General features: G+C 35.4%; 1 protein-coding gene and 1 long non-coding RNA gene across 2 annotated transcripts in view; both read right to left on the reverse strand.

The window, feature by feature from the left end:
* On the reverse strand, positions 1-25,489 carry LOC113517258 (peroxisomal acyl-coenzyme A oxidase 3-like). The gene is made up of 12 exons (XM_052901506.1): positions 24,904-25,489; positions 23,602-23,763; positions 21,595-21,753; positions 20,804-20,951; positions 13,940-14,114; positions 8,668-8,810; positions 8,335-8,468; positions 7,536-7,658; positions 6,319-6,438; positions 4,689-4,923; positions 2,759-3,198; positions 1-1,916 (listed from the first exon to the last, which is right to left on the reverse strand). Exons 1-12 carry the CDS (start codon positions 25,030-25,032, stop codon positions 1,821-1,823), a joined length of 2,064 nt encoding a protein of 687 aa, XP_052757466.1. The 5' UTR covers positions 25,033-25,489; the 3' UTR covers positions 1-1,820.
* LOC128202187 (uncharacterized) overlaps positions 1-26,236 on the reverse strand; it is a 170,269-nt gene that overhangs the window by 4,350 nt on the left and 139,683 nt on the right. The window lies entirely within an intron of this gene.

A 26,236-nucleotide genomic window follows, 5' to 3' on the forward strand; every position in this document is an offset into this window, starting at 1 on the left:
TTTTAAGGTTACTGAACACCTAAAAAACGCTACATCAGAAGCGACTCGACTAATAATATAAAAATAAAAATATAATTTATTGAATTAATGAATTAATATTTATTTGCAAGAAACATGATATAAAATATATATGATAGATAATAAAATAGGTATAAATCCACATATTTAGCTATAGTTAGGCATATAAAATTTAAAATACATAAATATTGATTGAATTAAGTTTTTAAACAAATGTTAACAATTCTTATAATGTATACATACATATGTGTATATCAAATACGACTTCTTGTCAATTAATATACTGAATTTAATTTGATATTATAGGTACGTATAATAACGTATTAGTAAGTCTGATTAGCGTCAACGATATTCTAATATTAATACTTATACAAAGTCAATTTATTAATTGGTTTTTAAAATAATTTTTAATTGATAATTCTTTGAAGTGCTGGGAAATATAACATAGCAATTATTTTAAAATAGAGAAATTTTCACATTTCTTTAAAACTATTTTATTTATTAATACAATAATTATTCATAAAACATTTATAAATACTAAAAACTAGACTTCAGAGTGAAGACTAATGGAACTTGTACTAAAAATAGAGGACTACATTTTTTATAACATATCAATAAATGCTTCTAAACGTTTCCAGCACATTTGGCAGTACTCAAATTAATAATATATAATTAAAAATTAATTAATACTTCTATTAAGGTAACAACGTTACATACATTTTAATACAGCTCTCTGTGGAACATGACTAAGGCCAACTCACATGTATAAATTAATTTTTGAATAAAAGATGCTAAAGTATGTATTAAAAAATAAATTGTATTAGGTTTGGAACACCTTTATTAAAATTATATTTATATTTAAATGGGATACATTATTCACTTTTTATATTTAATTTCACTAAATACTACTCTTAATAATTAATATTAACATAAAATATTGTATCTGTAAAGTTATAGTACATTACTGCAGCGACCAGCAACTGAGGCATTGATGGACGAACGTACAAATGTGGGCCGAAGCGAAGCCGAGGCACACATACGCGAGTCCATCAATGCCTAGTTGTGGCCAAGGCTTGTATAGTACTTTTCTCAAATAAAATCAAAAACACAATTTTACTTTTTAAATTCAATGACGAATAACGAACAATTATAATTTTTCACGCGCCATAATGTTCCTTTGTTTTTTTTTTCAATAAACAGCTTTCTATTTTCAAGCCAGTTCGAAATTTAAATAAAACCTTGTATTAGTTACCTCCTTGGTAGCCATGTTTCGAAGTAAAAGGTCATTCCATTTTTAAATTACAGTACAGATATGAGTTTACATAATAATTTATCTAGCCGCAAAACACGACAGATATGGATTTTCATACAACTTTTGCCGGCCGCTGCCCGCATGTACCTTGGCCAGTACGGCAATTTTTTATTTATCTCGAAGATTGTCAAAATAATGCTTACATTACCAAGCATGTTTGAGAAAAAATATATTAAAGGTCCAGTTTAATTCCAGTAAAGTAAAAAAAAAGTAATTAAAAAGACGATAGCTGAATGCAAGTTACCTTAGTCATAGTACCCATTAATGGCACCAATTTATTGTGCCGAGCCAAATACACAAACATCCCGACTCATACTAGGAGATACCCTGTCTGTGGGCAACCGAACAAATATGGCGGCACAACCCAGAACACAGAAGAGCCAGTTTAGAATACTATTTCCTAAATTGGCTCGACTGGGATTCAAACCTGGATCAGTTGCGCGTAGCGACGAGCCGAGCCACTGCACAGGCCTCCAGATATACGACTGGACTACAGTTTCGACGATGGTACCACTTCCCGCCACCACGGCGCCCGCTCAAACACACCGGGGTTGTTGAAAAATGCTTTCTGCATGTTTTGGTACAGCTGTGGAGTGAAAAATTCAATCTATTAATTAAAAATAATTAAATCGGCGTATTAATAGAAATGAGAAGATGTTTGGTACACGATTATACTACAGAGATCATCATATCAGCTTTTAACTGTCCACTGATGAACATAAGTCTCCCCTTGGGGGGTTTTGCCAATAGTTGTCACGCTTGGAAGGCGAATTGGCAACCGCAGTCAGGTTTTAGAGATGTTTTAAGCACGCTGCTGCCCATCTTTCGCCTTCCCTTAGCGATTCTTACGGCACTCAGGGGAAAGGAAGGGGAGGCCTATTGTATGCCGGGACCACACGGCCAACACCTCACCACCATAGAGATATTTTGTATAAAAGATTTGTGTGTTCAAGCAATGTGCTAGCATGGCTGTATTTCAGTTTGAAGTGTAGAATATGGCAGTAGAATTAAGTTGTTAACTTTAGCTCTCAGAAATGACCATGTCTGAGTGGTACCATCGCTCTTAACCGCGTTAGGTTTTGGTGAGTTTTAAGAGTCATGCTGCTGCCCATTTTTCGACCATTAAATTCCCTGTATCGCCTCTTACGACACCCACGAGAAAAGAAGGGGTGGTCCATTCTATGCCAGGACCTCGCAGCACAATATAAAACATTGTCTTTGTAAATTACTAACTGTGCCTCGTGTTTAACGAGGCATTTTATCCTAATTCACCCAAATTCATAAGATATAGAAAAATAATACTAAGTTACTCTTTCACACAAAAACTTCTATACATATTTAAATGAAATTTTGTGCAGAAATATGTTACATCCTAATTTAACATATAACAAACCTGAGAGAAACAATTAGTAACTAAAATCTACTCACATTCCCATCGCTCTTTCCTAAAACGGAATTCAATACGAAGTCAGTGGGGGCCAAAGCATCGACCACCGTTACCACTTCGCCCTTCAGGTCTCCACATAACTCCAGGACAGCCGACCGCAGGAGGCGAGCCAACGCCTCTCCAGACCCAAAACCGCCCTGGTACAACTCCACCAAGTGTTTATCCAACGACCATAGGCCATACAGGGTGAACAGCTTGTACAAAACGGGCTGCAGTTCCCGCTCTTTTTTCTCTATGGATTCTAAACTGAATATAATTACTAAGTACTCGGCGTACACCCTCGTTAGTGTCTTCCACCTGTACACTTGTGACTTAGTTTTCGCTTGGAACTTTGATAGGCCTTTGGACATTTCCGATTCATATTTTTCCTGGGTCTCCTTTAGAAGCCAGCATAGAAGCCACTTGTATGTGGATGTTATGACTGAAAGAAGTATATATAGATAGATAGATAGATAGATACACTTTATTGTTTCCTCTAAAAGATTACAATAGTAAACTTATTACAAATATAAATAATTACAAGAAATAATCACAATGAGAAAACAATGGGCGACCTTATCGCTAAAAGCGATCTCTTCCAGGCACATTTGGATGGAGAGCAGTAATATATATTATATATATATATATATATATATATATATATATATATATATATATATATATATATATATATATATATATATATATATATATATATATATATATATATATATACTATGCTGCACACACATCAACTTATGTTTTTGTATATACAAGGTATAAGGGATAGGTTGGCAACAATTGAAACAGTGAGTTCCGATCATTATTCTATACTGGAAACCAGTGAAAATTCTTTTCAGAAAATTTCCATTTTTTCCTCTATATTTTTTTCCTAATAATAGAAATAGAATAAAGAATAAAAGAAACACTAAAAAACAATAATATTCGTACTAAAATCCTACCGTGATGCGCGGAATCAGCTGAGTCAGGTCAATGCCACAAGCGTACGAAACTACCTACGAAAAAGCGCTATTGAGCGCGCCTTGTATGTACACGCGTCACGTCGATTGTAAAATTTCAAATACATTGCGCGGCGTCAAAACTAAGAATCGTTTATATGGCTGTAGTGCAGTTCTGGTGGGGAAATAATCTGACATCTGGTTCAGTCCATTAATCTGAATCAGCTGTTTTCGTTTTGGCCAACCAGTCGCTCCTACCCTGTATTGGGGGGAAAGGGATTGTTAGCAATGGAGTTTGACAGCCCCATTGCAAGCAATATGCCCTATTAGGTCGACCTCTACGTGGTTCCCCCTGGAAACCATCGTAAACAATTCTTGTTGAATTCGTCACGATGGGCTAACTGACCTGCTTCATCCTCACCTATTATCATCCTTCACTGGTGCCCCGCCGGTGTATACCGATAGCGCGGGTGGGGTTACCAGTACATGGTTACCAGGGGGAGACTTTGTACAAAAGTCGATTGCTTGGGTACCTCTGTCCCCATTCGTGTTTCAACCGTGAAACAGTTGTGTTTGCATGGCTGTGTTTCGGTTTGAAGGGTGGGATATGGCGTGAATTTACTGGGTACGGAGGAATAACACCAGAGTCCTCAGGAATGGCAACGCATGGGGGGTATCATGGGCGAAACAGTATACTCTGTTATGTCCATGGTACTGCTCATGTCTATAGGCGACGGTTACCACTTTCCATCAGGTGGGCCGTCAGCTTGTTTGCCATTCTAAGTTGTATAAAAAAAAAAAAATTATCACCCATTAAAAACCTACCCTGTATTTGGAGACTCTTTGCATATCACATAATGCATAATTTTTTTATGACATAAAACTTTAAAAAAGAAATAAGCACCTATACTAACTTTTTAAACATTCATGCCTACAAAACACAAGACGAAGGCATTAAAATCGTGACACTCACATTGGGGAGTCTTCAGCTGATCGGTGGTGGTACACCGGAACGTGTCTGCCAGCCAACGGTGTCCGTCCGCCAGAAAGCCGACAGTCCCTAGCGGCGAGTCGACGGCGTTGCCTTGCCGGGCAGCCGTGTACTGTCGAAGCAACCAGTTGCCCGCCTGCTGAGACAGCACGCTGTTGTCCCCCTCGTACGTCACTGTTGCCTCGTGGTGGCTACGAAGGTCGCCTAGGTTTGCACACTGCAAGAAGCAACAGTAAGCTTTGTAAAATAACTAGCTTTTACCCGCGCCTTCGTCCGCATGACCAGGACAAGTTCTCTGAGTAGGATAAAATTTAGCCAGTATCCTTCTCCATCCAATATAGTACGTATGTGCCAAATTTAACAGTAATTATTTAAGCGGTTAACAAACACACTCTCAAATTTATAATATTAATAAGATTTTTTATTTTTTTATTTAAGAGTGTCATTCTCTTCCAGCCAGCTCTATTCCAGGCCACATCTTTGACCTCCCTATATGATATGACACCTAATGTCTCCTTCATCTGTCCCATGTAGTTATTTCTAGGTCTTCCTTTCCTCTTATGCTCTATTTTTCCTTTTAGAATGCTCTTTAAAAAATAGTCACGTCGTATAAGGTGGGTCCAACATTTTGGCTCTTCTATTCTCTATTATTATTATTGATATTCTTTTCTCAAAATAATCTGCAGAGAGGTCAATTCTGTACATGAAATATATTTCCAAAATAACTATCAGGGGGTGATTAGTGATCGATACTGATGCCAAAAATGCAATCAGTAAAATTTTTGTCTGTCTGTCTGTATGTTATACAAGATCCACAGTGCAAATAAAGTATGTAACAAGATAAGGAACGGAGTCATTTGACACATTTACATCCTTGTTAATGTTTTAAACAAACATTGTTGTTTATCGAGTCGTATTGGATAAGGTTTATTAATGATTATTTGCGACTTACGAGTCATTCTGTTTTTACACGACTTCCAAACGGTGATTGACAGTTCGACTGATTTTTTTTTTGCGACTATGTGTTAGAAATGCATAACAAAATGATACAAACAGCAGAACAGAATCGTACTTATGCCAAAGACGAAGAAAATAAAAAAATGGCCTTATGTCTAATAAAATTACAAATACCGTTGCACCTTCAAAAGCCATATTATCATTAAAAAAAAGATATCATGATTATCAACATCATCATATCAGTGTTAACTGTCCATTGATGAACATAGGCCTCCCCATAAAGGGAGGAGATTGCCAATAGTTGCCAGGCTTAACAGCAGGCGGGTTGTCAACCGCAGTTAGGTTTTGGTGATGTTTTAAGAAGGATTCTGCTGTCCATCTCTCGACCAGCTCTCTCTCTCTCTCATCTCTCTATCTCTCGTCAGCTTGTTTGCCATTCTAAGTTGTTTTAAAAAAACCATTAAGCTCCTTTAGACGCCTATAATATAGATAACTATAATATAAATATACTATATTTATTATAAATAAAATAAGGTTATAATTATTGACTTATTAAGGTCTTATAAGAATAAAGATAATGTTTTAACTTAACTTTCTTTGTAGTAAGACTATCTAACATTTTAAACTTTTTCACATAACATAAAAAGATACCGACCTTGAGGTAGCCGTGGCCCCCGCAGGCCTCCCGGCACTGCTGCGCCGCCTCCAGCACGGTCCACGTGAGCAGCGGCTTCGAGCTGGACACCATCGCGTGGATCTCTGAAACCGCCTCACTCTGTCACCAGAACGGGCCGCTGGTCAGTCCACTTGTATACATTTTTTATGGGTGGAATGATAACCCCACCCGCGCTATCGGTATACACCGGCGGGGCATCAGTGAAGGATAATAGGTGAGGATGAAGCAGGTCAGTTAGCCCATCGTGACGAATTCAACAAGAATTGTTTACGATGGTTTCCAGGGGGTACCACGTGGAGGTCAACCTGATAGGGTATATTGCTAGCAATGGGTCTGTTAGACTCCATTACTAACAATCCCTTCCCCCCTGTATACTAAGCTAACTAACTACTGATACGGGGGGGGGGGAGGGAAGGGATCGTTAGTAATGCGGGCTACCAGTCTTATTGCTAGCAATATACCCTATCAGTGCACCCTTCACGCGGTTCCCCCTGCAAACCATCGTGCTGAATTACTGATAAATTCATCACGATTGGCTAACTGACCTGCCTTTTCATTCTCACCTATCATCCCTCACTGGTGTCATATACCGTTAGCGGGAGCGGGGTTATCATTCCATTATCATCCATTACAAAAAAAAAAAATGTCCATACCACTGGTAATTTGATAAGAATTATTTCGTTCAATTCCGCTACCATTAGTATGTATGTGACTGCCAACACTGGAAGATTGGCCACTATTACTACTAGAAGTTCCACGACCTTCCATATCAGCCATCAATCTCCGACCACCATTTGTTTATTGCGAATGCAATGCAACTGCGATTTTGCAATTGGGTGCCCAAACGTTAACACTAGATTCCGAGCAGCGACCTAAAAATTTGCCTGATGATACTTCGTTAGAGGTGAAACATGTGTCGCAAAACGTGCGTGGTCAGAATAGCGGTTGGAGATAGATGGATTCTTTACATAGTACAATGTCAGCCAAAGTATATAAATAATATAACCCATAATATAAAAAAAAATTGCCTCTAAAAACTAACAGAAAATACTACTTTATCTTTCTGTCTATTTGTGCAAATTAGAGGCGGATTCCTCGTTGATCATAAAATCATCGCGTTCCTTTTTAGTCACTTATATAGCCAGCAAATCTAAAGTTCCTTGAACACAAGCACTCCAAATATCCTAGTGGCTCACCAAGTTATCAACTTTGAGGCCCGCGTTGGACTTCTCCACGATGTTCAGGTAGACCCTGGTGAAGCTCTCGATGTATATACGGAACACGACCGCCGTGGCCACGTACCCGAACAAGCGCCATTGCTGAAATATTCAAAGCAGTGGTGAATTAAATATGAAACATTTTATATAATATTTATTTATGTACACAGCACAGGCCTTAGGAGGTAGACAGCTGCACTTGACAATCAGTTACATATGCGGTTGCAGTAATATGTAGCAATACTAATATATTATGGTTATAATATCTATATATTCAGGTCGACCTCCACGCGGTTCCCCCTGGAAACCATCGTGACTAATTTATCTTTGAATTCATCGCAATGGACTAACTGACCTGTCTATTCATCCTGACCTATCATCCCCTACCGGTGTCCCGCCAGTGTATACCGATAGCGCAGGCGGAGTTACCATTCCATTATCATGCCAATGGCGAGGCGAAAAAAAAAAACACCCACTTAGGTGTTGTAAAAAGAAGACGTATTGCCCTGCCTTTTTTCATTCTCATCTATCATCCCTTACTGGTGCCCCGCCAACATATACTGTTAGCGCAGGCGGAGTTACCATTCCATTATCATCCAATAAAAAAAAAACACCCACGGAAAAAGAAGACGTGTCCCATTCTATACTGAGACTACACGGTGGAATGTAGGAATGTCATATATTAAGATGGAATCAAACCAAATAATTTCAAGCTAAGCACAGCCTATATAGCACGGCCGCGGACGGTACGTTATCTCTTACAGAACAAGCAACTAACATGCAGCTCGTACTCGATCAGTGGTATCTCGCGGTCGCGCTCCCCGAACTGGCTTCGTGTCGCCGCGTACCGCACCGCTATCGCCACCGCGCTGGATATCGTGTGGCAGCTCTCTTGCATTATGCCGATCCGACCTGCAAAGTGCAGAGAAACGATTAAGGTAATACATAAACACCTCACTAGATGGCGCTGTACGATATGGTCATATGATCATAACCGTCAGCGCCATCTAGTAGTAGATTACACAAAGTTTTTATTTTTTCCAATATAAGTGAAAAATTGATTATTTTATTTATAAAATAGAATAGTAAATATTTATTGTAGAAGAATTACCCGCAGATAGATTCTCCAGCGCAGCGCCCAATATCCTGGACGGTTCAGAGAAGGAGCTCTCGTAGACACCGTCCTCTGTCACGTCCGCTGTTCTGTTCAGAAGATTGTCACGCGGTATCCGGTACTGATTGAACATTATGAACCTGCAAATAATGATACAATATTTTAAAAAGATCCGTATCAATGTTGTGCTCGCGTTGTAACTTGTAAATCCTATTATTTTTCTAGTTTTTTTTTTAATTGGCTATTTTTTATTTGTCTCAACTAATTCACAATGTTCTGACAATGACAGGACAGGCAGAATAGTTTTTATAGTTATTATTAAATATATGAAACACTAAGTAACTGAGAAGCGTCCATATGTAATCTTTTATTTTTAATTAGTGTTGCCATCTACAATTGCAATGTACAACTAAATGAGATAGGGATACCATATATGTAACACACGATTTCTATCGAACATTCAAAGGTTGACTGGAAGATATCCCTTTTACGGAATAAGTCCGCCATTGTATTTTTTTTTTAACTCTATACCCTATAAGACTTTAATGTACAACAAAGTGTTACAAACAAACAAACAATAAAACTGCTGTGTAATTCCAACATAGAATAGGCCACCCGTTCCTTTCTCGTAGGTATTGTATCCACGGGAAAGGAAGGGATGGCCTATTCTATGCCGGGACCATACAAACACTTATATGTATATATTTGAAGACCTTTGCATTTTAAAAAAAAATTACAGATACAAACAATGCATACATTTTTTATACCACGAAGGTGGCAAACTAGCACACAGCCCGTGTGATGGAAACGATCACTGTAGCCTATGGGCGTCTGCAACACTAGAGGTATCACGTGCACGTTGGCGATTCTGAAGAAACCTTAATATAACTTTTTTGAAGAACCCCACACTGTAGTACCAGAGGGAGACTTTGTAAAAAAGTCAAAGTCGTGTTTCGGTTTGAAGGGTGGGATATGGCGTGAATTTACTGGGTACAGAGGAATAACACTTGAGTCCTCAGGAATGGCAACGCTTGGGGGGTATCATGAGCGAAACAGTATACTCTGTTATGTCCATGGTACTGCTCATGTCTATAGGCGACGGTTAGCACTTTCCATCAGGTGGGCCGTCAGCTTGTTTGTCACCCGTCACCAATTGTGGCTCCTTCACGCTCCACTGTCATTTTATTTTCCATTAATACTTTAAAAACTGTATCTACGTATAATATCAATCATTTGTATCATAAGTATGTCTGTTTATATATATATATATATATATATATATATATATATATATATATATATAAAGCGAGATTGCCGCTACCTTTAAAACATCAATGATCATGGAATCGATATCCGTACAATACAATCATTTGTATTCATAAGTATGTCTGTTATATATATATATATATATATATATATATATATATATATATATATATATATATATATATATATATAATGCGAGAGTTTGTAATGATGGATGGATGAATATTTGTTATTTTTTTACGCAAAAAAAACATCAAAAAATCTACACGGGTAGCTTATATGCCAACCCGCCTGCCTGATTCAGCGTGGCAACTATGCAACAGTATGTATATTTTTTTTATTTATAATTATTTAAGCCTATGTCCAACAGTGGACAGTTAATCTAAACTGAGTTCGAAAAAGACATCACGTAATTAATGGATATTATTTATAAGTGTTTTCCTTCAATTGACGTCGATCTAACTAGCGATATTGCGTTAGATTGAATTACCAGGTAGTAAGAATTATTGGTCCGTGTGGTCCCGGCATAGAATAGGCCACCCCTTCCTTTCCCGTGGGTGTTTTAAGAGGCGACTTAAGGGACTTAATGGTAGAGAAATGGCCAGCAGCGTCTGTCTTGAAACATCTTTCATCAAAAGAATCTGCGGTTACCAACTTACGAGTTACCGGTTGGAATGATGATGATGATGAAGGATTATTAGCGTTACTAATATTGATTTATTGGGAGAAGGGATTGTTAGTAATATGGTCTCATTGCTAGCAATATACCCTAACAGATCGACCTCCACGCGGTTTCCCCTGGAAACCATCATATTTATTTTTTGTGGAATTCGTCACGATGGGCTAACTGACCTGCGTTCATCCTCACCTATTAACACTAACTGGTGCCAAAACAGCGTATACCGTTAGCGCAGATGGGGTTACGATTCCATTATCATCTACAAAAAAATATTTGTTTATTTAACTAACGCTTTAACAGCTTAAACAACACTATGAAATTTATACACTATATAAGATAAATAAGGATGTATGCTACATTTAATCCCGTCCAGTAACAATATCCCGGTCACGCGAACGAAGTCGCGGGCTAAAGCTAGTGCAGTAATACATGCAAGTCATACTTGGATAACGTTATCATTATTATTATTATTATTATTGAACGACGGGCTTTTTCAGACAGAATAACCTATGACACTGCGACCTTTTCGTGATTTTTTACGCTCGCACTTTTTTAACCGTTTGACTGCCGACGAGCGCCATAGCGCTCGTGATTTCAGGCCCTCTACACAAGTGGCAAGCGAATTCGTCGATGGAATCGACATCACTAGCGAGCCCGTGAGTTGGAATGAGACATGCGGCGTTGCTATCTTATTCTATCTCACGGACTAGCTAGCGATATCAATTCCATCCACGAATTCGCTTGCCACTTGTGTAGAGGGCCAGTTGTTGTTTAGCTCGCTATAGAAAAATTATTAAAATTGAATATTTTTTGCAGGAAATACAAGCATTTTTAAGTAGATATGAGTAAAGTAAAAATAAATGGCACTAAAACGATTAAAGTTCGCTGCTAACTCCTATCAGTGACAGGAATATAAAACGTTATTATTTGTCATACAGTATCAATAGGCATACATAATACCAGATGGCTCAACAAAATTCCACCATACACGAGATATCAGATTACGCACTCGAAACTGAGTATTATTGATAAATATAATTTAGAATTGCTTTCCACATAAAAAAAACTGGCTTCGATTGTCGTTGTGATCGTATTACAGTACAGAAGTCGTTTGCTTGGGTACCTCTGTACCATTCGTGTTTCTACCGTGAAGGAGTTGTGTTTGCATAGCTGTGTTTCGGTTTGAAAGGTGGGATATGGCATAGAATTTACAGGGTACAGAGAAATAACTGAGTCCTCAGGAATGGCAACGCATGGGAGATATTATGGGCGAAACAGTATACTTTGTTATGTCCATGGTACTGCTCATGTCTATAGGCGACGGTTACCACTTTCCATCAGCTGGGTTTGTCAGCTTGTTTGCCAATCCAAGTTGTATAAAAAATAGTTAGTTATTTTTATCAATTATTATGCAACTATACTTATTTAGTTACCGTTGATAAGCGGAAATGTTATAAAATAAAATTAATACTTGACCAGCCCACACTTGGATATTTATAACTTCATATGTAATTTATAATAACCGGTTATTTTGATAATGCGCTGGATTTATAAATAGACGCCTGGCGAACTATCATCTTTTTTATACCACTGCGGTGGCAAACAAGCATACAACCCACCTGAAGATAAGCGGTTACCGTAGCCTATGAACGCCTGCAATACCAGAGGTATTACGCGCGCGTTGCCGACCCTGAAGAAACCTCCCTTGTTGCTGGCAACTTGACCAGCTGGCCTTTTTTATTATAATTGTTTTATTATATTCATTATTTTATATTTTTACAAGATTTCGCCCGTAACTTCGCTCGCGTTTGGTATTGGACTTCTTTTTTATTGGATTTCTTTCAGGTTTTAAACCATTTTAAACAACTAAATAGATTTAAATAGGTTATAACCTAACTTAACACATAGGATACTTCAAGGAAATTGTAATATGAGGGAAGGAATTGCTAGTAATGCGGACTACCTGTCCCATTGCTAACAATATAACTTGTCAGGTCGACTTTCACCTGAAAACCATCATGCTGAATTCTAGGTGTATTTTTTTTGATGGGTGAAAATGGTATGGTAACCCCGTCTGCGCTAACGGGATATGCTGGTGAAGCACTAGTAAAGAGTGATAGATGAGAATGAAAACAGGTCAGTTAGCCCATCATGATGAATTCATCAGGAATTAACCATGATAGTTTCCAGGGAGAACCGCGAGGAGGTCGACCTGGTTGGGTATATTGCTAGCAATGGGATTCTCAGTCTCTATTACTAACAATCCCTTTCCAACCAATCTCCTTTCAATCTTCCAATCTTTTCATTATCATCTGTCATCCCTAACTGGTGCCCCGCCAGCGCGTACCGTTACAACAGGCGAGGTTATCATTCCATTATCATTTATAAAAAAAAAAGTCTGTAATATGTACTCGAAGGTATAGTAATATTGCATATAAAAACATAAAGTACTAAAGTATTAGGCAAACATTATAAACACTTCGGAACCATCAAAGTATACTATTCAAGAATTTCAAGATACAGTTATCTGATAAACGGATCGCTTCGCTATATATAAAATGATAAATACTTGATATATCTATTTGCCTATTTCCCCTCTGAAATATTTAAACGTTGCAATATTTTTTTATAACTGTCCACTGCTGAACATAAGCCTTTCCCATATGTGGAGTTTTGCCAGTAGTTGCCACGCTTGGTAAGCAGGTTGGCAAACGCAGTTAGGTTTTGGTGCAACTTGCAATTGTACACTGCTTAACATAATCCTTTTTCAAAAGGGGAGTTTTGCCGGTAGTTGCCACGCTTGGCATCCGGATTGGAAAGCTTTGGTGACTTTTTAAAAGAGACGCTGCTGCCCGTCCTTCTACCACTAAATTTTTCGACTTAAATAATCGCTTCTACGACACCGATGGGAATAGAAAGGGTGGCCTATTCTATGGCAGGAGTACACGGCGGCGGCGATATCTATACATATATTACATAATATTTAGTTCTATACTTGATGGGATTAGCAAACAAGTTGACGGAAAACGATAAGCGCCACTTATAGACTTTGCCCTGCACTTACACTTTGGTCATCCCAGAGTATACTGCGATAACCATGACAGGTATTAGTCACTGTTGAATTCATAAATTATTTGTCACCTATCCGGCTCGAAGGACCAGTCATTAATAAAAACGATTAATAGAATTACAACCTACTATAAAACTGAGAGATAATCGTCACCTATCTATAGACATGAACACAACGAACGGATTACGTAATGTTTACGCAGTGCTATTCCTGAACCAAATTAAATAGTCCAAAACATTTGCTATAAAACTCACCCATTATCGATCCCATTGACGCCGATCTTCTCTCCCATGTCACCAACTATGAGTCCTGGATACGTCTCCAAGGTGTCGGGGTTCCGTATGGGCACTACGAAGCCGTGTAACCCATGGTTTGTGCCGTCTGGCGTGATCAGCTGCGCGAACAGCAGCGTATGGGTGCATGTTCTACCTGAAAACAAGACAATAGTGACGTAACAAAATGGTGGTACGACCAGGCGTGGATCCAGCCCTAGAAAAAGGTTGTGGTCATAGACACAAAAAAGTCAAGCGCGAGTTGGAATATGAACTCGCTTACAGTCCATATAGTGTATTTCTTTAAAAGAGATGTTTACAAAATGTATGACGTCCTTAACAAAATTTTATACAATGTACAAAAACTTTTCGCGCGTGGGCAAAGCCGTGAGGCAAACATTAGTCAATTAATAAACCTTTAAATTATTACTATGGTTTCCATGTTATGGGGAGAGGTGGGAAGGGAAGCGATTGTTAGTAGTTAGGGGTTTAACCCTATCGCTAGCAAAATACCCTAACAGGTCGACCTCAACGCGGTTCCCCCTGGAAACCTTCGTGCTTAATTATTGATGATTTGGTCACAATGGACTAATTGACCTTTCATCTTCAGCTATCATCTCTTACTGATGCCCCGCCAGCGTACTGTTAACACAGGGCGGGGGTTACCATTTCATTATCGATCATTAAAAATAAAACTTTATAATGGAATATGCTAAATATCAAGAAGATGCAACCAGAGACTTCTTAGTAAGCCGCGTCGCGAACAAACAGCAGATAAGAATTATTATGTCATAAACAAACAGACTGCACTGTGTGAAATGCTTGTTGACAAGTGGCTTGTATTCAGAGGCCTTCGTCTATACTAACATTATAAAGAGAAAATGTCTGTTTGTTTATAATAGATAAATGAGAAATTAACAACAATAAAACCTTATTACATACTAAAAGTAATGAAGAGATAAAATATTATATAAATGTACTTCAGTACAGGCAGTCGAAAAAAAAAATATTATATCTACTTTTTTTTTTTAAGTTACCTATTGACCTAAATATGTTGTAACCGTTTCTTTCGGGGAGGGAGGGGGGATTGCTAGTAATGCGAACTACCAGTCCCATTGCTAGCAATATATCCTATCAGATCGACCTCCACATGGTCCTCCCTGGAAACCATCGTGCTGAATCCCAGGTGTATTCATCACGATGGGCTAACAGACCTGCCTTTTCATTCTCACCTGTTATCTATCACTGATGCCCCGCTAGCGTATACCGTTAGCACGGAGTTGCCATTCTATTATCATCCACTAAAAAAACCCTTTTCTCTCTCTCACTATACACACACACACACACACACACAGAGAGAGAGAGAGAGAGAGAGAGAGAGAAAGAGAGAGAGAGAGAGAAAGAGAGAGACAGAGAGAGAGAGAGAGAGAGAGAGAGAGAGAGAGAGATAGAGAGAGAGAGAGAGAGAGAGAGAGAGAGAGAGAGAGAGAGAGAGAGAGAGAGAGAGAGAGAGAGAGAGAAAGAGAAAGATAGAGAGAGAAAGATAGAGAGATAGAAAGAGAAGAGAGAGAGAGAGAGAAAGGGAGACTGAATCATTCAAATAAATCCAAAAACATTAAAAATAAATTTTAAATTCAAAGAGTTTACAAGTGGCTTCTCTTACATAGTAATTTTCCACTTTTACCCAATATTTTTTAATACAAACATAAGCAACTCCGGTATATTATAATAACAAAACCGACGTAATCATCTGGCACATATATTACAACGCTTGTTCCATTGTGAGATACCAGACTGTAACTGAATAAACATTATAATGGGCTCAATTAGGAAACATGCGGGGTCACGTGGCCAACAGAAATTAAACCAAGTACACTCAGTCATACAAATAGCTATAATAATATCTTACAAATAGCTTTTACAATATGACGAGAAATGAACAATGAATTTTAATAATTCTTGTTAAAAATGTAGAATGAAAAGGGCAATCGTTGATTGCAATGTTGAATCGATCGTTGAGACGTTAAAGAGACAAAAAGTAATAAACAAACAAACTTTTACGCTTTTACTAAATAGTAAAAAATAATTGTATGAAAAAAATAATCCGACAAAAATTGTCAAATAGTAATCTTCCAATTATAAAATCAGAAACCGTTACACATCCGTTACATTATTATTCTCGTTGCGTACTTTATCATTACGTACCTACTGTTCGAATTTAAATTTAGAATCAAGGTCGCATAACTAGGAACCTACCAGTTTGATATGTTTTCTTCCAGAAACCTAGTAAAATAAAAAAAAAATCTATGTGAAATATTTTAAATATAGCTAAAGATGTGTTGGAAGACAAAGAAAAAGACAGGTAGACGAAATCATGGAAATAGCAGGAAAATATCGAATGGATGTTGCTACAGACCGGTATAAATGGAATATGATGGAGGAAGCCATGAAACCATCAGGAGAACAATTGTTTATTCAGATGAATTTGGCAAAAGGTAGTTTATTAAAAACTCCTCTCGCAACAAGTAATAAATAATTTTCGGGATCAGGTATATATAAGATTATAAAAAATATAGTAAATGAAAAATATGATATTCACACGACCCTAGTAATAGCGTTACCGGAATTGTTTGCATATATAAATCTGATAAAAATTTAATAAAATCATTATATAATATAGTGGAGCTTGGTATAGGTAAAATATTATTATGCGCATTTCCCTACTCTCAATCCCTGACTAATGAACAGAATAAGTTCATTTATAGTATAAATAATTTAATTTATTCGATGACATATCATTGTAATGATATATTTTATTTTGAAAGTAACAAATTTGTTACAAATTATTATATGACGGGAGGTAATTTTTATCTTCCTAAAAAAAAAAAAGACTATTGCTAGTTTACTAGCGTATAAATTTGATCCCATTATAAGTAGTATAACGGGTTTAATTAGTAATATTATTAATTATACTAATAATGTGACATGTGTTAATTTAAACTAACATCTACGACATTGGTTAAGCCACAGGATATGGTCATTATTCATCAAAATATTCGTGGCTTCTCCAGCAAAGAATTAGAATTAAGTCTTTTCTTAGAATCTAACAATGTACGGGTGTTATGTCTGACAGAACATTGGCTTAAACAATATGAAATAATTTGTCCTTTTGAACATTATAATATAGCTAGTTTTTTTGCTAGGAACAATGCCATTCATGGCGGGTCAATTATTATTTTAAAAAATGATGTAGAATATAAAAACCGTCAAGACATTGTAAATATTTCTATTGAGCAAACAATTGAACTATCTTGCGTAGAATTAGTTACTTGTATAATAATTTGCGTTTATCGTCCGCCATCGGCTTGTTTTGATTCTTTTGAACTGGCTATGGAGGAAGCATTGAGACGAGTCGCACGGAGGAATAAAACATTATTTGTATGTGGCGATTTTAATGTTGATTTATTATCGGAATGCTCAATAAGCTTAAGATTGATTAACTTATTTAAATCACAATTTGCACAATCTTTTTTTAGAACCCACTAGGGTCGCAGGAAATTCTGCCACTTGTATAGATAATGTTTTTTGTAATTGTGAAGTAAAGGTGAAAATGAATTTCGACTGTCTTGGATCTGATCATTACGGACAAAAAGTTATAATTGAAACTAAGGGATCCAAAGGGACTCAAACAATTACATGCAGACAAATAACACAAAAGAATTTGGCACGTTTTAAAAATAAAATTGAACAAAAAATATCTAGTGTCATAGTACCTCAATATGACCCGGACATTGTATGTGAACATATTTTTAATTTAATTGAACATGAAGCTAGCAGTGAATTTAAAACAAAAACATTTTCAACTAGTGTAAAATCAAAGTTTTGTGACTGGGCCACGTTTGGTATTTATAAGTCTAGGGCTAATCTTTACGAACTTTACGAAAAACGAAGCTATATATCCGATCCCTTATTTCATGAACATGTAAAATCTTATTCGAAAATATTTAAAAAGGTTTGTCATACAGCTAAGTCTCTCTATTTAGGTAAAATAATAACTAAATCTAAAGATAAAATAAAAGCCACTTGGAAAGTAATAAATAGCGAAACTGGAAAAGTTAATTTTCAAAATAGCAAAATAGCTTTAAATATTAATAACAAATTGGTAAATTCCGACACAGAGGTCGCGCATACATTCGAATCTTATTTTACTAATATTCCATTAATTACGACACAGGCTCTAAAATCTTCCCCGTCTGCTGCTGAAACTTTACTAACAGACAATGTTAGCAAGTCATCAGCTGTATTTAACTTTAGACATACATCATCAGTAGAAATAATGAAAATATTTAAAGAGCTTAATAATAAAAAAACAGAGGATCTATGGGGTATATCTGTTAAAATACTGGATAGTATAATGGAAATTATTGCGCCCTCTCTTGCTTTTATTTTCAATAAATGTATAGATGAAGGTAAATTTCCTAACATAATGAAAATTAGTAAAATCATACCACTTTTTAAATCTGGAGATAGGAGTGACCCAATAAATTATAGACCTATATCCATACTCCCAGCACTCAGTAAAATTTTTGAAAAAATAATCCTTATGCAACTTGTCAGTTATTTCAATTTAAATAATTTAATCCACAATAGTCAATTCGGTTTTTCCAAAGGTCGTTCAACTACAGACGCAGGTGCAGAGTTGCTTAGACACGTATTTGCTGCATGGGAAACTAAAATGGATGTGATAGGTGTTTTTTGTGACCTTTCTAAGGCTTTTGATTGCGTTGATCATAATACATTGCTAAAAAAACTTGCTTTTTATGGCGTCAAAGACAATGCTTTAAATTTAATAAAATCTTATCTATCTGATAGAATACAGAAAGTGAAGATTAGCAACGCTACGTCTGACGGGTCACTTGTGCAAATGGGTGTACCTCAAGGATCTATTCTCGGTCCATTTTTATTCCTAGTTTACATTAATGATCTCCCATATGCCATGCAGGATAGATGCGGCATAGTATTATTTGCAGACGATACTTCATTGATTTTTAAAGTTAATAGAATGACTAATAATTATGACGATGTAAATAGTGCTTTGCGGTGTCTCCTGCACTGGTTTACAACTAACAATCTTATGTTAAACGCTAAAAAAACAAAATGTGTTAATTTCTCTCTGTCTAAAAGTTTTAATACTAATTGCAATATTAAATTAAATGACGAATCTCTCGAATTTATAGAATCTACTGTCTTTCTAGGAATCACACTAGATAATAAAACACAATGGGGTGCACAAATTCAAAGCCTTGCAGCGAAACTAAGTTCAGCAGCTTTTGCCGTGCGTAAAGTTAGACAGTACACTGATACTGATACTGCTAGATTAGTCTATTTTAGTTATTTTCATAGTTTACTCTCTTATGGAATATTACTATGGGGAAAAGCGGCAGATATTAAGAATATATTCATATTACAAAAACGTGCCGTTCGAGCGATCTACTGTATGAAGAGTCGTGACTCATTAAGAGAGAAATTCAAAGAGGCAAATATTCTCACCGTTGCTTCTCAATTTATATATTCAAATATCCTATATGTTCATAAAAATCTTGACTTGTTTCCAAAAAACAGCAATATTCATAATATTAATACTAGATTTAAAGACAAACTTGCTGTCCCCAAGTATCGTTTAGAAAAAGTTAATAGGTCTTTTATGGGAATAGGTATAAAAATTTACAATAAGATACCAAAGGATATGTTGGAATTACCCTTAAATAAATTCAAAACATCTGTTAAATCATATTTACTGAGCAAAGCCTATTACTCACTAAACGATTACTTGAATGACGAGTGTGCATGGCAATAGTTGTTCATGCACTGAATTTTCATTTAATGTTAGACATAGACACCTATATAAATATACATTGTAAATAAACTGGCTTTTAAAAAAAAAGTAATTCAATTGAGTTTCTTGCCAGTTCTTCTCAGTTGGATCTATATACCGAACTGGACGGTAGGGAAAAAAATAAAATTATAATGTAAAAATTTGACGTTCATAAGCGGCTAAAATGTCCTACATGAATAAATGATTTTTGAATTTGAATTTGAATTTGAATTTGAAGCTTTAACCTATACACCAAAACACAAAAAAAAAGTAAAAAAAATCGTTAATATTGTAAAATTAATCTTCAAAATATGGAAAATAAAGCTATAATAAAAATTGTTATGCCCTCGACTTTATCCACGTGACCGGAAAATATAAATTAAAAACGTTCATAACTTTTGCTTACTAAAGTGTGACAACGTCGTAACCAGCCCCCTTAAGGCCGGGGAGAAGGGTTTTGTAGAAATAGGATTTAGAGATGACATTACTAGCAAAATACTCCTCAGGTCAACCTCCACTTGTTCCGCCTAAAAACCATCCTATATAATTCTAGTCGAATTTATCACGATGGCAAACTGATCTGAGTTCATCTTCACCTCATTTCATTACCATTTTATTTTCATCTAATCCTAATAATAATATAATGGGGGTATAATGGAGACTAATGGCCCCATTGCTGGCAATATACCCAACCAGGTCGACCTCCACTTTGTTTCCCCTGGAAACCATCATGCTGCATTCCAAATGTATTCATCACGATAGGGTAACTGACCTGTCATCACTTACTGGTGCCCCACTAGTGTATACCGATAGTGCAGGCAGGGTTACCATCACGGTTAGGCTATTCCATTACCCATTAACCCCCCCCCCCCCTCAAGGCAAGCCAAGATACTAGCCACAAAATATTTGTTCCATAGTAAACAATATCATTCGTTGACAAATAACATTAAAAATAAATCCACACAAATTACCTAGATTACCAACCCAGCATTTGGCGGCTTCAAAGTCGGGCGTGTGTATGACGAACTCGCGGCGGGCGGGCTCGTACGTCGCCGTCGTCCGCATCAGCCGCGCGTCCGACCCGTGCGCCACCTCCGTCAATGCGAAACTCGCTAATATCTACGAATAATTACGAGTAAATATAGTTTATTATTAGTAATGCTACCAGTCTCAGTGCCAGCAATATACCCTGTCAGGTCGACCTCTGGTAACAATAATCATCTTTTGCGTAGACGGGGCTGCCATTATCACCCATTAAAAAAAAAACATGGGAGATAATGCCCCCTTGTGGACGTTTAAGACATTCAGGGGTGTAGGAGACCCAGAGAAAATTAGTATTCAAATATAAATAATATGGCAATAGCTGTTTTAAATTTGTGACAAATTGGTAACTAGTTTAAGTTGGAGGACTCTAGAAAAAGATATTAGCAAAGTGGGCGGTGGCCAAAATAAGGTTGAGAAGTTATACTCTACACAATTCCAGCCTTATTGCAAAATAATACAAAAAAAAAATTTTATGCTGTATACAGCAACAAAATAGTTTGGTAAAATATATTCTCTGATATAAAAATACAGTAAAAATAACTGTGTTTGGAACTTTATATTGACAGCAAGAAGAGCATGTTTCACAAGACTGAACTATGGAAATTAATTATTCATTTATATATTGTATAATATGTGAAAAGTAATTTTTAAAGTTTTAACAATTAATATTTCAAGATATTTTAAAAAACCAGACCACATAATAATAAAAAAAACACACCTCTCTGTTAAGGATGGTGGCTTCATAAAACTTCAGGTGACGTTCTGTACCCAGTGACAGCAGAGCATTTGAGAACAAGTAGATGCCGATGGCCATTTTGACGGAGAGACTTGGGTTCAGGGACTGCACTGCCTCGTTTATCGTCATAAGAGCTCGCGTCTAGGAAAAAAGCATTATACTTATTAAAATAAAAAAAGTTATAAAAAAAAAAGTAACAAAGTGTGACCAATTGGTCACACATGGTGCTAAAACATGTTTTTTATGCAACTTAGAACAGCAAACAAGCTGACGGCCCACCTGACGGAAAGTAGTAACCATCGCCTATAGACATGAGCAGTACCATGGACATAACAGTACACACACATACTGTTTCGCCCATGATACCCCTCATGTATTGCCATTCCTGAGGACTCAGGTGTTATTCCTCTGTACCCTGTAAATTCACACCATATCCTACCCTTCAAACCGAAACACAGCCATGCAAACACAACTGCTTCACGATAGAAACACGAATGGGACAGTGGTACCCAAGAAAACAACTTTTGCACAAAATCTCCCTCTGATAAAAGAAGGAAAACATGTGTTTGTTCCAGTATCACGCAAGAACTACTACACCAAATTAGACGTCTTTTCTTCAGCTTAAAAACTGGTAATGTTTTATTTCAATATGCCATCAACAAGTAGTCTTTTTCATTGCTTTTCTTATCTGAAATTTACACACGAAGTAAAACCGGTAAAAAGCTAATTTGCAATATATGACTAAGTACAGGAAATTACTTTGGTTCCAAGAAGGAAAATCGTTCTAGATATTTTTCTGTACAGTCAGACATGACATGTTATCATTTAGTTTAAGTAACTACATACCATGTGAAATTCAAAATGTTTTTGTACTGTAAAGATAGCAAAAAAACATACAGCTCATCTGATGGTAAACACTTACTGTAGGCATTACTTTGTTGCTGTTACTACTTTTGTTAGAAAATTGGAACATTTATTCAAATATTTATTAAAATATTGGATTGTGCTCAGAGGAATTATTCAATATGATGCCTACGGTTTTCCCAAGAGACTACAGCATGGGGTTCTCCAAAAGGGGGGTAAAGAGGTTTCTTCAGGGTCGGCAACGTGTGCGTAATACCTCTGGTATTGCAGGCTTTCATAGGCTATGGTAACTGCTTACCATCAGGTCCGTATGCTTGATTGCCACCTCAGTGATATAAAAAAAATATATATATATATTTTAAAGAAACCAGTTGTCAACTAACAACAAATCTATTTGAGTTAAATGTTATTGAATACATATTTTAAAATGTTATTACATACTTACATACCTACATTTGAATTAATAATCAGTATATATTAATATTAATCAATTTAATATAAGAAATATTATTTTTCAACTTATATTTCTTTTGGAAAACTGTTTGAAATCCTTGAAAAAAGATGCTAATGATTTCTATATAAATATGTATAAACAAAGTAAACAATACACAAATAAAATTTAGTAAACAAGTTCTTAAATCACAAAAAAACATAAATTTTAAAAAAGATAAATAGGTATTTTGTAAATTATATAGTATTGACAGTGATGATTTGAGAAGTAATAAATATATAAATGAGTGATCAAATATTATTGTAAATGTGTATGTTTTTGATTCTGATAAGTTAATTATTTTTATTTTCCTCTTATGTATAACAATTAAAAAAATTTTACACATTGCAATATTGTGGCAGAAAAAGTATGAACTATAATTTTTTTCTAATGTAACATCTATAAAATGTACCTTATTTGAAGAAATAAATGAATTCTATTCTATTGTAATAAAGATATAAATGGAAATATAAAAATATATCTTGAGCATTTTACACTAATAATCCCTGATAATAGTATTTGACACGCTTATTATTTCGATTGTCATGAACAAGCCGTAGTTTGCATGTCAAATTGGACTTACAATAAACGGGACCGTACAAATTGCCAAAAGGTGCTCATCATGCAATACATACCCTTTTACTGTAACTTGACTTGAACATCTCATTGGTGAGGAATTTGTATTCATTAATCCTCTTCAATTGAAGTTGGGTGATGCGTTTCTGCTCTTCGAGGGAAGGGGATACCGTATTGTGGGCAAAGAGCGGATCCTTTTCTAGGGTCTGCCATATTTTGTACTGCAACAAGAGACAAGAGAAATTGTTTTTTTTATAGATTTTTTACTTGTCACAACAGTTCAAAAATAATTTATTATGTATCAATTGGCGACAATAAAAAATATATTATACTCCAGCAATTTTTACTGTAAAAACAGTAACACAAAGTTAGTATAATCTATTTAATATAGCTGTTTTAAAAAATTTTATATAACATATGTATAAAAATATACAATCATTTGTTAAATGAATTTAGAAAATTAAATATTAATCAATTTAAAAATAGTCATAAATTACTATTAAAGAAATGTTATAATCCCTGACAATATAAGTACATAATATAAATGTTAGATTTATATATTGTAGTTATATTTATTATATGTAATGTATAATTTTAATATTTTTTTAATGTCATATTTATTGCTATTATAACATTTTATTTAAATCTGTAATTACAAATATATATGCTAGAAATGGCAGGACTTGTTTGGGACTTTTAATATGATTAATTTTAGTCTCATGTTTAATTAAATAAATAAATTAAATTGAATCACAATTCCTTATAGTCAAATATATGTCAAATATATATAGGTTACATTTTAATAGTTTTTTTTTTCCATATTCTTAATGGCCTGTTACAGACAACATGCTATATGTAAAGAGTATAAATATACTGTGTGGATTGAACTATACTCTTCAGGGCTCTATGGACCAAGGATAGAAAAATTTTGATAATGTTATGATATCACAATAATTTCTATTTTATAGTATCATTGGATAGGATTCCTCAAAGAGATCAACTTTGGTCATGTAACATTTATTTGCCCGCAGCTCAATTTTCAAATTGTAGCATCCCAAACAATTCCGGGAATTAGAAAATTTTTATTCAGGCCTCTATAATCTCAAAAATGGGCACCGTCTTCATGAAAAATCATGAAAAAACTTGATTCCCTTGAATTTATAAAAGCAAGGTTATTGTGACATACAAAAAATCTTCAAAATTATTTTCCCAATTCATGTGAAAAAATGTTTCTCTTAGGCTTTTCAATACAGCCCTATCTAAAACAACCACCCCTAACCAATGTATAGTATAGTACCCACTAACCAATGTGTGGTCTTTAAGACTAGCTTGTAATTTACTCTGCTTACACATAGACTTACCTTTAGTTTTAAGAGGTCTATATCTCCTTCTAACGACAGTTTCAATTGTTTCCAATTGAATGTAGCACTATTTCTATACGCATCTAGAGGCCCGCTAGGGATATCCGGTATAAAACTGAGCTCTTCCATATTTAAAAATATTTATTCGCGACAAGTCACCACAGCCTTTAAAGGATGAGAATACTGAACGAACACAACTTTTATTGCCAATGAATTTAAATAAAAAAATTTTTTAAGAAAAATATTTTAAACTCGCCCGCACATGTTTAAATTTATATATACGCTCTATCGTGAAATACCCACGAAATGCGAATTTAGAAACGAATTGTCACCTTGAAATTTAATGGGGAATAGCAAATGTGCTTATATTTTTTAGTATCCGTAGACCGACAAATTCGTTATGAAATTTATTAGTTCACAGAAATAAAAATAGTAACCGATTTAGATAGCGACACTGACAATATTTGAATTTCGAGCAAGTTAGATTTCAAGTCGTACGAGTGTAAAAATTAGAAAAATTAAATATTCCCTACAAGAAACCACACCACACCTAGGAAAGCAGGCACGCTTTGAAACAGTAATCTAATCATGACAAGAAGAGTCGGAACCACCTTTATATAGACGAGACAGGAAATTTAATTTATGCAACTATCCAGAAGCAATTAATACCAGAAAATAAATAAAAATTCATAGTGTTGTAAAATTGTCGACGTCGTACAATTCTTTATGTTATACAACGCTATTGTTATGTTGTAATAAAAATACATATTAAAATATTTTTTTCAAATTCTTTACAAAATATATAAATCTATTTTGTAAAACCTCATTTTTGCAAAAAAAACTAAATGGGCATATATAACAAATGAGCACAATGATGACAGTCGACGTGAGTAAAGAGCAGGGAACACTATTTCTTAATATTTCAAAGAAATGGTTGCATAGATTTCATACAAATGTTATTTTATTTAAAATGTTGTAAATTTGTATCTAATGAAGGACCACTGACATAACAGTTACTGTCAAAATGATGACAATGACAATAGTAATGAAAAACTACAGAGCAAAGAAATGAGATCAAACAGTTAATCATACCAATCAATTTGCCAATGTTAATATAAGATAGAATTTTATTAGAAGGCGGAGGTTTAAAAAAAAAACGCAATTGAACTAATTGGCGCTATTTCACTAAACCTATTTCAAGCCTATATTTAATTTGATTATTTTACAAAATTATTGGACAATCACAAACTAAATATAATAATTTTATCTATAAACATTACAATTCTCAAAACCCACATAGTCTATTTAATTTATGCTCAAAATCCCATTGTAA

The sequence above is a fragment of the Galleria mellonella genome, unplaced genomic scaffold, assembly GCF_026898425.1.
Source record: "Galleria mellonella isolate WM207_F2 unplaced genomic scaffold, CSIRO_AGI_GalMel_v1 utg78, whole genome shotgun sequence".
NCBI classification, from domain to species: Eukaryota; Metazoa; Arthropoda; class Insecta; order Lepidoptera; family Pyralidae; genus Galleria; species Galleria mellonella.